General features: G+C 38.5%; 1 protein-coding gene across 2 annotated transcripts; it reads left to right on the top strand.

The window, feature by feature from the left end:
* The first annotated feature begins 1,955 nt into the window (after positions 1-1,955).
* Positions 1,956-15,041, top strand: ndel1a (nudE neurodevelopment protein 1-like 1a). 2 transcript variants are annotated; one of them, XM_066665912.1, is made up of 10 exons: positions 1,956-2,093; positions 3,964-4,060; positions 7,010-7,163; positions 8,850-8,998; positions 9,743-9,879; positions 10,456-10,629; positions 10,791-10,882; positions 10,999-11,147; positions 11,703-11,737; positions 13,448-15,041. In XM_066665912.1, exons 2-10 carry the CDS (start codon positions 3,975-3,977, stop codon positions 13,456-13,458), a joined length of 987 nt encoding a protein of 328 aa, XP_066522009.1. In that variant the 5' UTR covers positions 1,956-2,093; positions 3,964-3,974; the 3' UTR covers positions 13,459-15,041. The 2 variants fall into 2 exon arrangements, with proteins under 2 accessions (XP_066522009.1, XP_066522008.1); XM_066665911.1 differs by lacking the exon at positions 11,703-11,737 and having other exon boundaries at positions 1,957-2,093; positions 13,448-15,040.
* The last annotated feature ends 207 nt before the right edge of the window (positions 15,042-15,248 follow it).

Genomic DNA, 15,248 nt, shown 5'->3' with positions numbered 1-15,248 from the left:
ATAGAAATGTTGATTTTGTAGTCATCATAATACACATTATTTACTTACCTCTACATTTCATAAATAAATGTGGTATAGAAATGTAATACTACCCCGGAAAACTGCACATTATAAACACATTCTTGTATAATTTTTGTCATACATACAATGTGTACAATGGACTCTGGCCCATTTGCATCCATAATTTGCTAATATTTATAAAGATTTATTGGTAATAAGAATCAGTTCTTCCATCTACTTGTGTTTCCTGTGCCACTGACAGCCACATCATATCATATCCACACCCATGTTTTACTGTTGGCAAATTTATCAAACGTTTCCTAACATACCTTTAATGAGGCCAAAATCTTCCAATAAAGTTTATGGCTTATCTATTGTTTTACATAATCTCTCACTCTCTCTCTCACACACACACACACACACAACCATAAGCTTTTCACTAAGCTTATGGCTCACTGTTTACTATGGAATGACTTGATAATTTTCAGTTTGCATCCATGAGGCAAGCTTAAATATAATGGCTGGGTCTGCTTCCCCAGACCTGTTAATTATTTATATTAAGTGAACCACTCATTTAGAGACATGTGTAATTATATTATTGAGAATTTGCAAGTGCAAAGTGGGGATGTTTCTCACCTTACTCAGCATAATTTTTACGAGTTTCACAATTGTTCTAATCTAGAATAATGTCTGTACCATTACTTTTTAAAGGTTTATAATTACATTTTATGATTCTATGTATGCTGTACAGTTGATATCAAATATATATATATATATATATAATAGGGTTTTTTGACTCTGTTAAAAATGGGCCAGCCCAGAGAAAATGCATGGTGTACTTTGTAATTTAGTAAAGAATGATTGCAGTAACGCTCCACTCACTAAAGCAAGGTTGTCATCTTGTGAGCACAGCATAAACTTCAGAATATTCAGCTTCTTTGAGAGAATATTTCAGTCAGGTTTTATGCCTCATCTGATATCACATACGAACACATTATGCTGAATTATGGATTAAATAAATAATGAACGCTGAATAAGGGATTAAATAAATAAATCAAGTCATGAAGATAAAAACATGATGTTTGTACATGCACAACTACTATTTTCCTTCTTTTTTGCAACTGTACCCAGATCCTGGATATTCCTGGTTTAATTTCAGCAGTGTCCACTGAGTGTAACAGACTATATACAGTCTGTGTAATGGAATGTCAGAAATGGGCTTTTGTTGTTCTGCACTCTAGCACCATCTACAGAAATCATGAGGAACTAAATATACTTCAATGATTCGAGTACGTGCGTATTCGTACGTAATTTTACGTATAGTAAAATTACGTACCTAGCAAAGATATTTTTTCATAGCCAGAGTCAAAAAGCAAGTTCAACAGCTCTTTATATGTCTCTGAGTGCTACAGAACTACAGTATAACTATTATTTGTAATATTATACTATATAGATTTCCATAGAAAATTAAGTTTACGCGTTCTTCTTCTGTTTTTTCGTCAGTTAATGTTTGAATTCAATCATCTGAGACACGGAATGCCGCCATACTGCTAAAATTCACAGACCTAGATTATTAAACACACACACAGTCCATTAAAACGTGTGTTTTAATATTTTATTCATATAGAGTAACATGGACAGTGGGGTGTTCGTTAATAAAGTTTGGAAGTGAACGGTGTGCGCGCGTCAAAAACGTTTAACGTAAAATCACAACAAAAATTGAACGAGGTTTATCTAAAGATTTTCTCTTAAAACGTGGCGTAATTCTGGACAACAGGGGGCAGCACTGAACCAAGAAAACAAATTCCATCATTAATGATAATACAAATAAATGTAGTTTCAAATCTGTGACACTGTGAAAACGCATATTATTTATTTGTACTTTTTTGGACTTTACACCTAAAAAAAGTATAAAGCGTAGAGATAAGGAATAAAGACTGTAGTCGGAGAGAGTGTGAAAGAGCGAGGCCATGCCAGCACTACGTCATCGGAAAAACAGGAGAGGAAGAAGGGACGATGCTTGTTTGGGCTGTGTTTGGGTAGAAAGACACTTCCACTGGCTCTCGCTGAAGACAGGAGCTGGACATGCCAAGGTAAGTTTACTAAAACAGCCTTCGTGTTTCTCTCTGCTATCGAATTCTTCGTGTAGGTCGCTGGGAAAAGCTGCGGTCCTTGGTTGGTAGCTAATGTTAATGTTATGAAAAACAAGTGAAAGCGAAGGATGGTTTCCACGGCCACAAAAACAAATGAAAAGATTTCGTAACCCAGTGCTGAAAACTGTCACCTATCTTTCATTTCTGAGGTAAAAAAGTGGTTAACCGTTTTTTTCAGTGAACCACAGGAGCTGCTCCCTTTTTTAAAAAATGTTGTGATCCACCTTAAATAGGACAGACGTTGGTGATAGTTAGCTACACTCTGGCGCATCTCTTTAAGGTGGATCGTGAATATTGTGGTCCTATTTTTAAAACCAGGTTAAAATGACATTCGTTTGTCTGTAATTTGACATTGTTTTTTTTTATTTGATACCGTATCTACTCAAGGAATATTTGAAGATTGTCTCTAGGGCCTTCACTGTTCACCTTAAAATCCTTCATGCTTTTTTTCAGGAGCAATGTCGTCTAACTAAAGTTAATATCTTTATTTTCTAAAGCCTAAAAAGAGCTTTAGAGATGCCTTATGTCTGTTAAATGTTTGTCCAGCTTTGTATTAAAACTATTAGCACTGTTAAAGTTATTTTGTATGATATATTTAGGTAAAGGGGCAATTAAGCACAAATATAATCTGGACACAAACTTATTGTTGTTTGTTATTAAGATTCATTATTATTCATTATCAAAGCCAGTAGTGTACACAGAATGGCTTAAAAGCAAATAAATTGCAAATTGATTGAATATTGATTGACTGGGGGGTTGTGGTTTCAAGTCACACTCTGGGTGAATGTCTGAGAAGTTTGGTGTGTTCTCTCTGTGTCCACATGGGTGTCCTCCAGGTGCTCTGTGAGTGTAGGTGTGTCTTTGTAGGTTAGGTTTTGTACCCACCATGACCCTGAAATATCAGTTCTAAAATGTTGTTCAAGCGTAAACATCTCTTTGAAATTGAGAGATTTCAACTGAGATTTATAATCATTTTAAATGTTATGAATTCCAACTAAATATCACTTGGGTTTTTAGAACGTTTATATACAACACACTATGTCCTTGTGTAAAATACTGCTAAAACAGAACCAAGCCTGTAGTGTTCATGGCAAAGTGTGTTTAAAACTATACTCAGTACATTTCTGTCATTCCTTACCATGCATGTGTACCCTTTCAGAAAACAAGTTGCAATGGAATTTTCAAAGTTAGCATGAATCTTCAGCATATGGTCATTAAAAAGATGAGGTGAATTTATTTCCCTGGGCTAGTTCACTCTCTAATTTCTGAAGGACTGCTTACACTGTAGCTAAGAGACATGCTTTTAGCTGTGTATCTGTTTTGGTCTATAGCTGAAAGCAAAGAGGGCTTGTGTGTGTGTGTGAGAGAGAGAGAGAGAGAGCTGGGCACATGCAGCTTTATATAGCTTGTCTCTGGCCACAGGGAGGTCACATTCGGGACTATTGATTGTAAAGAGACTGGCACTGCAGCACAAATGTGAGCAGGGCTTGGCATCAAATGTGCTAGTTGTGTAAATCTATCTCTTTTTTGATTTTATCTCTTTTGCTGGAAACTACTTTCAATGATCAAAACTGTGGCTATACAATGGCTTATAGTCTTAAGCTTGTGGTTTTTTTTTTTTTTTATAAATGTTTTGGGATGTTTATTTTTTTCTTTTTTTGGTCACATTTTTCATTTTTAACTATCACCAATCTTTTTAACATTTTGTTTAGGTTCAGCTGACTACTTGACATGGACTATGCTTTCATAACATTTACAATGGAGATTTATTATTAACGTCTGCATTATTAACTAAGCTTTAATCTTGCAGGTTTATGTGTCATGGACACAAATATGATACCCAAGTTTTCCTCCAAAGATGAGGAAATTGACTTCTGGAAGGCACTTTCCTTAAAGTACAAGAAAAGGTAATAGTATCCCGAGTCACACCTTAACACTTCATCTTGACAAACCACATTTTCACAATGAAGCCAGTTTTATAACATGCCTCTGAAGTGAAATTTCCTTCAGATCATGTTTTACCTCTCTTCTTCTTCATGCTGAATGTCCAGTGTAGGTCTGCTTTGCTGGGACATGGCACTTTACCTGTAACTTAAAGCTGTTCTTTTTGTGTAAACCTCAGAAAGCGATGGGTGAAAGCCAGTTGGATAGGATTACTAGAGGATGCAGGCAAAACAGAACAGTGAAAGATCTTCTTTAGGCTTTAGTTGTTCCATACATCTTTGAGCTGGAAAATGATTCACCCTAATTAACTTAAAGGCTAAGCACCAGCTCTATGAAAGTGTCAAACAACTAACTTGTGTTTAGTGATAGTTAGAAAACATGATATTTCTTACTTATTCAAGGAATAAGGTTTAAAAGACCGTTGGTCTAGAAGTTGCACTTAATTTAATGCCAAATGACGAAAAGGTGTGTTGTTTTTGTCTGCAATAATTCAATGTACAGTGGGACATCTGTGCACAAATGGCCCAAAGATCCCAAAATATCCAGAAAATGGACTAAATTTGTCAACTTTAAACGGGCACTTTGGAAAGGACCGTCCGCTCCCTCCGTTATCTGTAGCTCATTTCACTGGCGCTTTTCCAACAATATGGGCAAGTAAGGACACCAACGAAAGGTGTTCAAGAGCCTCTGTAACATGGAGGTAAACAGGGTAAGGACACTCACTTCGCCTGTTTTAGTTGGTGTTAGTTAACGTTAGCTTGACTCGCTAAACTCGGTGCTCAGATTATACTCGGCTACGTAGCTGCATTACGGAGGTTTATAGTGTCGGATGAATTCGAGTTCGACTTCGATCACATTTACAAGAATAACGGTACCTCTACATTTGAGTTTAGCTTATTGCTAGGCTATTGTCATGAATAATGTTGGTTATTTAGCTAGATACTGTCATAACAGTCAGTCATAACGGTGTTTTACCACGCCGTTGTTCAGCTGTTGTCCACCAGTGACGTCACGGTTGCGTTCAAGAATTTCCGTAGCGAGCTTGGGTTTTTCCGTCAATTTAATAAAATTGTCAGTTTTAAAGCAAATTAAGCTGCTATTTTCATTTTAATTCATACTTATATATGTCAGTAACTAAAATAATGTGAAATATTCATGGAGGTCCATTAAGGGGTGCTTAGCCTTTAAACAATATATCTTAAACACTGCTCAAGACACTGTCAAAAATGAGGTATAAGCCGATAAGCAGTGTGATTTTTGCAATGCACCATATCAGATCCAGTTCCTTTCATGGCATGTTGTCATATAACATGGACTTGCTTTTCAATTTTAAAGAGAAGCTTTTAAAAGCACTCTCGTCTGAAAGATATTATGTAACCAGAGGTGAAATTACAAATAAATTATGTAGGTTTCTTGTTTCTTGGTACAGTGCACTAGACAGTGGCGCTTTTCTTTTCTCTTCTGGAATGGACTCTTTGGTCTTACTTTGGATAAGCATGAATTAGGACTGAATGACCACTCTTAGGTGGTTGTAAGGAACGGAAATAGCTGATGGTATCAAAATGGTAATTTAAGTTTGCATAAACAAGTCTAGGTTTACAAAGGCATTACGTAACATGCCCTTAGACGTACCGGGGAATTACAGTCCGTCGGGTTTGTGAATTAGCCAGTTAGGTTTTAAAATCCTGATACTGCAGAGTGTCAGTAGAGTCACAATTCCCGTATCTTATGCCTCTGTCGCCTCAGTATGTCTGTAATCTCAGCAGTTTAAGGACAAAAAGTGGGTGCTGTGCAGAGACAAGGCACAGGTGTTAAGCAACATTACCCTGCACTAAAGACTAGCTCAGGCCACACTGGTGAAATTCTTCAGAGGAGCTGCATTTCCTGTCTGGCTCCAGATGGAGGGAAGGCTCGTCCCACCCTGTCCTCACTCTCACATGCCTGTAGCGTGACTAGCTGGAGAGTACGGTTTAGTTTCCATTTTTAAGTCATTTCTCAGTCATGACTCTGTAAGATGATTACGTAGAGAACCTGAAGATGTACATTCCCTTTCCGCTTTATAAATAGAGGAATGATCCTTTTACAAGCAGAATCTAACAAAACAGTGAATGAACATTTAATGATCACAAAGCGAAAGGAAAAGGTCTGTGAACAGATGTGTGCCTGATATTCTTAGAAAACTGTGACAAGTGTAGACACAGGAGCATCGTCTGTCTGTCTATGTCTGTGTGTGTGGTGTGTGTCTGTGTGCGTCATCTTGCACAAATAGCATTTATCTGCTATACAAATTGGGACAAATATTATGTCTGGCACCTTATCATTTATTTCAATCTCGTTGTAGTTTTCTTTGTATCCTGAACTATGGTAAACAGTAAATAACTCTTGAGGCCATTTGCTTCATGCTAACAGAATCTTACTCAGGAACTCATTTCCACTTCAGCTATATATTGATTTCACCAGTGTTTTTAAAACATTAAATATCCAGAAAATTGTGTCAATTGAAGATCCATTGTTTAAAGTCTCTGCAAATAGAATGGGATGTCCTAGAGAAGATGTACATGAGCTAAAGTCATCATGTGCAATGCCAAGCATTGGCTGGAGGGGAATGAAATAAAAAAGCACTGGGCTTTGGAGCAGGGGATATGTGCTCTTGAGAGGGCACACCAGCCACAAACTGGTATGAGAAGCAATGACTAAATCACTAGCACTGAATAAATAATAACTATGCATGATTTCATGTTGAATAAGCATAGGCATTAGCATTGGCTATGCAGTGCATTGGTTTATTTTAGTTGCAGTGTGCAGAAGTATAATCACATAATGTGAAATATCACTACAGGGTGTGAATGTAATAACATTTTAGCCTATACATTATGCATGTTTGTTTCTTTGTGTCTGTGTAATGTGCTTAGCTGTAAGGAGGCTCAAGAGGAGCTGCTGGAGTTTCAGGAGGGAAGCCGTGAACTAGAAGCTGAGCTGGAGGCTCAGCTGGGCCAAGCTGAGCACCGCCTCAGAGACTTGCAGGCAGACAACCAGAGACTTCAGCACGAGCTTGAAATGCTAAAGGTAACAGAAATCAAGCCAGGATTGAGACAGCTTGAAGCCAACCTAAATGTTCCACCTCCTTAGAACAAATCAGCTAAATTAAGGCATGTGTTTCCTAAGCATTCAGGAGGGTTTTTTTTCCCCCTGTGTTTTCCCCGAAATATTAAACTGACACGAAATGAGTGATGACTAAGACACTATCATATCACGTCCTCCTGAGAGTACCAGGACTGGAAGTAACAGCTCTTTCCTGGCAGTGCTACAGAATATCCTGTTGTGGTGATCAATGTTATGTGCCATATTACACAAGCACATGGCACTCTTTTCCAAACATTATACAATGCAAATTTCAAGAGTTTTCACTGTCAGCCATTTTTTTCTAATTTTATATTTCCATAACTCAATATTGCAGTTGTAGAAGACAGAGACTTACCTAGGAATTCATGTTGGTAAACTTCCTTGTTGTTGTAGATCCCTTTGTTTACATCATTGTGACATCATGCATAAAATATGCCACTTCAGTTCCCAGTGCATACTCTGTGTACATGTAGTCTGACATTACAAGCCCAGCAGTGCAATTTTAAGTAGGTCTGAAAAATCAGAATTACAAGTCAGGTAACTGTTACAGGCCTATTTTCTAGTGCACTTTTGAGTGAAAGTTAATCATCAAAGCAGTCAAGATTTCTTTGATTTCCAGTTATAATGACCATTTAATCAGAATCATGGAAAAGCAGAAAAATAATCAGGTGTCTGAGTAAACGTATTTTCCTGTAAGTATATGACTATTCGGACAAATCTGATACTGTTTAGTTAGGGTCTCGGTGGGAGTGGTGATGAGCTCTCGCCCCTCGTTGCCGTTGTATGCTTAGCTGACCCTATGTGCTTTTAGGTCCTTTACACCGAGAACTTATATTTAAGTTTTGGCATAGCTGCTTGAGATGAGGGTAGGTACATGAGCTTTGCCTGACGTTAACAAGGAATACTGGCATGCAGTCTGACCAATTAAATGTATACAGAGACGGTTATTGACCAATAACGGTAGCTCTACAGTCAGACCGTCCAATCAGAAGATTTTAGGCTACTTCACCACGCCCCCTTCTCACTCAAGCGAACCAATCGGAGTAGGGGAGGGCGGGACTAGTTTGTGAATGAAACGCTTCTCCAAATTTTATGTAAGCTCTAGAAAAACAAAATCCCGGACGTTTGTGAAATTCCGCTCGGACATTTTTTTTTAAGTCTAAAAAAGAGGACATGTCCGGGTAAAAGAGGACGTCTGGTCACACTAGTTTAGCCCTTTCTTAAAATTTCAGTACAGTAATGTGCACTTCAATGTCAGTGAAAAAATGATGAATTGTTAGGAATAATGGTGTGTAATTTTGTCATTGTGACCTTATACTTGCCTTAATTAATTCTAGCATTAGCACAATGATTCTTTGTATCACATGTGAACAAACCCTAGTCCTCTACAACATTCTGAATGGTGAACCTAGAATCACTTTCTTAACAAGAGACTTTCTGTGTGAAAATTTAGGTCAGACACAAAGATCTTGCCTTTACACTGAGTCTGAGAAACAGCGAATGTGGGTCACCTACAGTGAACATGATGAATCACCCAAGCACAAAGTGTACCCTGAAAAATGGATAATTTGTGTAGTAGTGAGTGGGGAAACAAAGTGTTTTTCTCTCCTGGTATGTCTGTGTGTTTAGGAGAAGCTGGAGCAGCAGTATGCTCAGAGCTATAAGCAAATCTCTATGCTGGAGGATGACCTGGGCCAGACCCGGAGCATTAAGGATCAACTGCACAAATACGTAAGGGAGCTAGAGCAGGCCAATGATGACTTGGAGAGAGCTAAGAGGTAGGGCTGTGTTTTGTTTTTAAAAGCGCCCATATCCCACATTATATTTTGTTTTTGTCTTGGCATGTCCTCTTGTAATATTCATGTCCCTTTATGTGCTAAAAATGCCCATTTTCCAACCCCTTTATATTAAAGAGGTTGTAGTTACTGTGCCTTTAAGACTGATTATATAAACAATCCAGGCCTGATAGGCGAATATATACAGGCTGAATTTATACAGCTTCCATGTATGCAGTTCAGAGTGATTGTTATTGGTTTTGTTTGTCTCATTGTGAATAAGGACACGGTATGTTTGATATGAAGCACTAAATAGCACCCCCTTGCAGAGCCCTTCCTATATGAAAATGATAGTGTGCACTGAAGCAGGTTTAGTAAGTTGGTTTGCATAAAATATATTTTTACTCCAGTATCATTCAGACCATAAAGCACATCACATGGCCCTTCCCCTGACATATGAGCTTTTACATAATGTGTGCTAACCTCAGTGTTTTTGTTTTGTCACTTTGAGATTCCCTTGAAAGGCGTGTTGTACATACTTGTAGACACACAGATAGAAAAAATGTTTGAGGGCGTAGTACCCAGTCAAGAAATAAATAGAAACAGAAAAGATGACTGTCCTCTAATAGTTGTAATCTCTCATACATTCAGGTTGTTGCCATAAATAGCCTTTGTGTTTCTCAGTGTGTTTATGAATGATGTCAGCTTTGCTCATATAAACATCATAGCGATTTTCATTCTGTGCAGAGCAACAATTACTTCTCTGGAGGACTTTGAGCAGCGATTGAACCAAGCCATAGAGAGGAATGCCTTTCTGGAGAGTGAACTGGATGAAAAAGAGTCTCTTCTGGTGTCTGTGCAGAGATTGAAGGATGAGGCTAGAGGTGATTATAGACCTCTCTCATTCATTCATTCATTCATTCATTATCTGTAACCTCTTATCCAGTTCAGGGTCGCGGTGGGTCCAGAGCCTACCTGGAATCATTGGATGCAAGGTGGGAATACACCCTGGAGGGGGCACCATTCCTTCAAAGGGCAACACACCCACGTTCACACCTACGGACACTTTTGAGTCGTCAATCCACCTACCAACTTGTGTTTTTGGACTGTGGGAGGAAACCGGAGCACCCGGAGGAAACCCATGCAGACACGGGGAGAACACACCAAACTCCTCACAGACAGTGACCCGGAACAGGACTCGGACCCACAATCTCCAGGTCCCTGGAGCTGGCCCACCTCTCTCATTAATCCCCTTTATTTTTTTGCATCTGTTTACCTAGCCAAACAGTCTAGATGCTTTGAGAATTTTTTTTTTTTTTTCTAAATGGACACATGGAAAAGTGTGTACTTCTTTGACTATGCTTTACTTAAGATAACAGGAATTTCTTTGTGTTCTTACCTTTAGAGTTTTTGTGTTTTGCTTACTATGTTTTAAAGTGTTTTTCTTGTGTGTGGCACAGACCTACGGCAGGAGCTGGCTGTGCGTGAGAGACAGCCAGATGTAACTCGCATGTCTGCTCCCAGTTCTCCCACTCCAGACAATGAGAAAACAGACTCTGCTGTACAAGCTTCTCTATCCTTGCCTGCTACACCTCTTAGCCAGAGCTTGGACAATGCCTTCAGCAATCAGAAAGGTAAAAATTTCCCCTACTCCAAACAAATATTACATGAGATTAAATGAATAACAGTTTTCATCTTTCCTTAAAGTGATCCGGTTTTGTTCTGATCATGTGCCTCTTTGCGTATGTATTCTCTATTAATTCTTTCCTTTCTTTTTTTCTTTTTGTTTTTGCAGTGCTGCCCAATGGCTGTAATAACTCAGCCCTTACTCCAGCTGCCAGAATATCAGCTCTTAATATTGTAGGTGATTTACTACGCAAAGTTGGGGTAAGTACAAACAGCAATATATGTTTCCTGCATTTAAAGGGGAAGTTAATCTTTCTTTTTCCACATTTCCGACACATTTAAAAGGTCACTGCTAATGTTTTGTTACTTTTTTGCAGGCTTTAGAATCTAAACTTGCAACATGTAGAAATTTTGCAAAAGACCAGGCAGCTAGAAAGAACTATGTCATCAACGCCAATGGAAACCTGATAAACGGGGACATCACACAGTATTCTCACTCGCTGCACACATCATACTTTGACAAAGCGTAAGTATAACACCGTCATCAGTATAAGCAGCATTCCAGGAGAGGAATCAATATTTGTTTACTTGGTAGGTTATTTGCCAGTGTAAACATGTCCTGATTTGTGCAAAGTTTGAGATTCTGTTTACCTTCAGTTCAAGGAACAGTAGATAGTACTTTTACCTTAGAGTTACAGTTTCAAAATCATTATAATGTTTCACTGAGCTGGAACAGGGAGAATACAGCCTCTGTCAATGCTACTTGGGGTTCAGATCTGCAGAAAGTATACTATGTAACTTTTAGAGGAGAGTAGCACCCCCACACCCCCTTGTTCCCGCTTCATTTCAGGACAGTGCTGTAAAAGTGTATTACACTCCTGTAACAGAGAGTATAGAGTTCCTTTTAACTTCTGAGCATTACAGAGCATACAATCCATATGCAGAAATACAAATGGTACAGTTTACACATGATCTGTAAGGCAGGGTGCTTTATCAAGCAGACATTGAATGCTCAAAGGTAAAACCCTTCCCTTTACACTGTAAACCTCAGACCGTCCTGTGTGTGTTTTCTCCCCAGCAGAAGAGAGAGGGTCATTTTCCCTGCATTGCTCCTGGGTAAATGAGCCTAGTAGAAGCTGTGTGTGGGGTCCCTGCATGCTGGTTAACTAAACCTACAATTAACCCATGTAGATTAAGTTCTGCTGATGCTTTAAAGCTTGATTATATAATTTTCATTAACTGCTTGGTGGTGGTTCAGATCTTTTACATCATCATGGTGCACTCCACAAGTCTGCTCTACGTGTACTTTCAAGTGTCTTTAACTCACTAAAACTGTAGGAATGGGAAAATGTTTTTAGTCACCAGCCTTTCACTGCATGGCCTTTAAGTATGAGGGCAAATGCTGTTGTGATGCTTTTACACAAGGCTGATGACCTTGAACATGATAGCCCACGAACAAACGGGGCCTTATGGAGTTCACAGTAGACGCTAAACTGAGACAGTAGCTTCATTCATTGTTTGTGTATCTGTCTCTATGTGGGGCCTTTGGGCCTTAGTTTTCATGGTACAAAGAAGCTTTATATAATGGTAAAAGGTTTGGCAGCCAATGTTTCTCCAGGGACAGTTGTACCCATCTTATGGGGCAATTGCAGGGTGTGGTGATCCTTCAGTGTTACGTACACTACATTGCAATAAGTATAAAGTGCTCTGTGTCTAAAAAAAAAAAACACCATACAGATATCAGCAAAATATTAAAATGCTGGTTTCTGCACTCATTCTCCATTTTATTAGCTCCACTGACCATGTGTAATCCATGCTCTGCATGCTTTAACCCCATTTTACTCTGATCTTCAATGCTCAGGACAAACCACAGAGCAGGAATTATTTTGGGTAGTGATAATTCTCAGCAATGTAGTCCAATTGGCATGGCGGTAGTGTGTTGGTGCATGTGGTAATGGAGTTAATGGTTTAGACAGTAGTGCTGTGGGAGTTTTAAAAATTTAGTTGTCACTTCTGGACTAAGCTACTGTCTCTGACTTCACATCTACAAGGTGGATTAGTGATGTAGGTGTGTCTACAGCTCCAGCAACCCTGCTGTGTCTGATCCACTCATGCCAGTCCAGCATAGGAACACACACCCACCTCATCAGCGTCACTGCAGTGCTCAGAACGATGCAATACCTACACTATGGGGTCCTGATCATTGAATAACAGGCTGAAAGGCAGCTAAAACTATAGACTGCTAAACCATCGATGGACATCAGTTTGAAATTGGGGAACTATGAAGTGCAAGAATGATCAGTGGATCTGAGAAATGTGCAGTGAATGTAGAAACAAAGTCATTTGAATGATTTGGCTGCTCTGTGCCTAAGTCTAAGAGCATTTTCACCGCCATTGTTTGGCCCGAACCAAAATTGCAGGTATGAAAGGTGCCTCCTGATGGCAATTCAAAACCTTGACGACCACAGTACTTATCACCGGATGAATATGGCTTAAAGCTTTCATGTTTGAGAGACAGGGAAATCCCAAGTTCTTTGATTTCAGATCTGATGAAATCCCTTTGACAAACTGAAAGCGTTTCTCTTGTGGAGCACTGAGCGTGGGAAAGCTGAAGTGTGGGCACACCTGTGTATAATAATAAATGTTTCCTTGTACTATAATGGCCATTTAGACTGGAATTTAATTAATTGAACGTTTTTCTCTGACTTTTCCACAATACTGGACCTTTTAAATACATGGCATACTATATACCCTCTGTATGTGTCCAAAAAGTCAGTGGGCTTAATCATGATCTCTAATCTGCAAAATTCTGTTTGGTTCTTGCAGGAGGACGGTAAATGGACTGGACCCTGGTGCTGTGACCAACATCACCCCTACATGTACCACCTCTCCATCTGGCCTTGTTCCTTTCAGTGTGTGATTGTCTCACCTGACAAGATTCACATACGCAGTCACATGCACACAGACAAATCTTCCAAAACACTATTAGGAACCATTAGACAACACTACCTACCCTGTCCAAAGGTATTTAGATTGTAGATGTGTCCATTGAAAGGCAAAGGCTGCATTAAGACTGCAACAGGGCTTGCTATGCATCCATTGATGGTCTGACAGTAGCATCTCACTTTATCTGGACAGGGTCTGGACTCTTGCAGTCTATTTTGACTTATTGTATGTTACTACATTCGCTTGTATTTGGACACTTAATATTTGTTTATTGTGTGTACATACAGATGAGCACCTAAGTGTATTGGATATTTGGATATTTAACTGACCCCTCTGTATTATTTACGGTTTGTTTTTGTTTTCATTAGGAAATGGAAAATGTATTCCTTAATGTATGTATTTATTGTTAAACCTGTGGATGTAATTATTTATGATAAAAACAAGGAATCTCGGACTATATTCGGAGTATCCTTATCTGTACCAGAGGCTATGGATATAAAGGCTTCAGGTCTTGGTTCCCAAATCTGTTCTTCTTTGTTGAACCATGAAATAATCTAGTATCATCATATACGCCAATGGAATATGAAAGATAAAACATAAGCTGATCTGCCAATGAAGGAGTTTTTGTGCAATGTTTTATAATTGTACGCACATGCACTTGTTTAACGGAGTTTATTTTCTTTAACGTCTGAGACCACCAGAAAGTTCTGATCCAAGCAGATAAGAATTTTCTGAAAGTAATTCTTCTATCAACTCCCTGTGCTCCTTGTTTGTTTGTGTCACTCTAAACACGTGAGCATGTTGTTTGTAATTGTACCCATGTTTGAGAGTACATGTGTTGACAACAGAATACTAATAACAAACTGTTGTGTTAGAGCTCGGCCTGGATAGATATTATACGGACACCCACCTGTATTTTGGTCACTTTATTATAAATATTTTAGGTCCCAATTTCTGACGAGTTCAAATGAAGGATAACATTTGTTGTTAGAGCACTTATGTCATACTGTATTTCATTTGCTCCCCAAATAAAAATGGCAACAGAAAGCCAAGTATGTTTTTGTTTTACTGAGTACAGAAAGTATTGTCCAAATACTGAGGTTTAGAAAGAGCCTTAAGTAAGGAACTCAAAAAGACAATCCGTATGGGCTCCGTGTCTCTCATTCTGTGCATTTAAAACGGCATGGTGACATAATGAACATAAAATACATGACCTCTAAGGGGAACACAATTATGCACATGTAATGCACTGCTGCCTTGTATTTGCTTTATTTGAGCCACTGGAAAGGGAAAGAAAACATAAATAAGACCTGGTTTATAGTGGTGTTTTCCACAATAAGCAAATATATAGTAAGATTTTTTACATTTTATTTATTTAAATATTTCTTTAATTTTTTTTTTATTTGAATTGTGATCTTTAACATTTGTACTGTGAAATATCTGATACCATGTTATAAACTAATAAAATATTTAAACAACCAAAAATACAGGAATTGTTTAAATGTACAGAGAAATACTATGTTTAAATGGTGTGATATTGTTAACTACAATTAGAAAATGAACACATTTAAGCCTTGTCTCATTACTTGCATCCACTTGCTCCATGGCACCCCTAATTTTTGGGTGGGAAAGGCATCTTAGACCAGGGAGTGCCCAGAGAGTGAGCTTCAGTGACCAGGAA

The sequence above is a fragment of the Hoplias malabaricus genome, chromosome 3, assembly GCF_029633855.1.
Source record: "Hoplias malabaricus isolate fHopMal1 chromosome 3, fHopMal1.hap1, whole genome shotgun sequence".
Classification (NCBI taxonomy): domain Eukaryota; kingdom Metazoa; phylum Chordata; class Actinopteri; order Characiformes; family Erythrinidae; genus Hoplias; species Hoplias malabaricus.
This window is presented reverse-complemented; position numbering and strand designations above follow the sequence as displayed.

Bases quoted from the DNA above. Each gene is read 5' to 3' on its own strand.
- ndel1a (XM_066665911.1), top strand. From the start codon at position 3,975: ATGGACACAAATATGATACCCAAGTTTTCCTCCAAAGATGAGGAAATT. The intron at 4,061-7,009 runs GTAATAGTATCC...TAATGTGCTTAG, and splicing joins TCCTTAAAGTACAAGAAAAG to CTGTAAGGAGGCTCAAGAGG. The intron at 9,880-10,455 runs GTGATTATAGAC...TGTGTGGCACAG, and splicing joins ATTGAAGGATGAGGCTAGAG to ACCTACGGCAGGAGCTGGCT.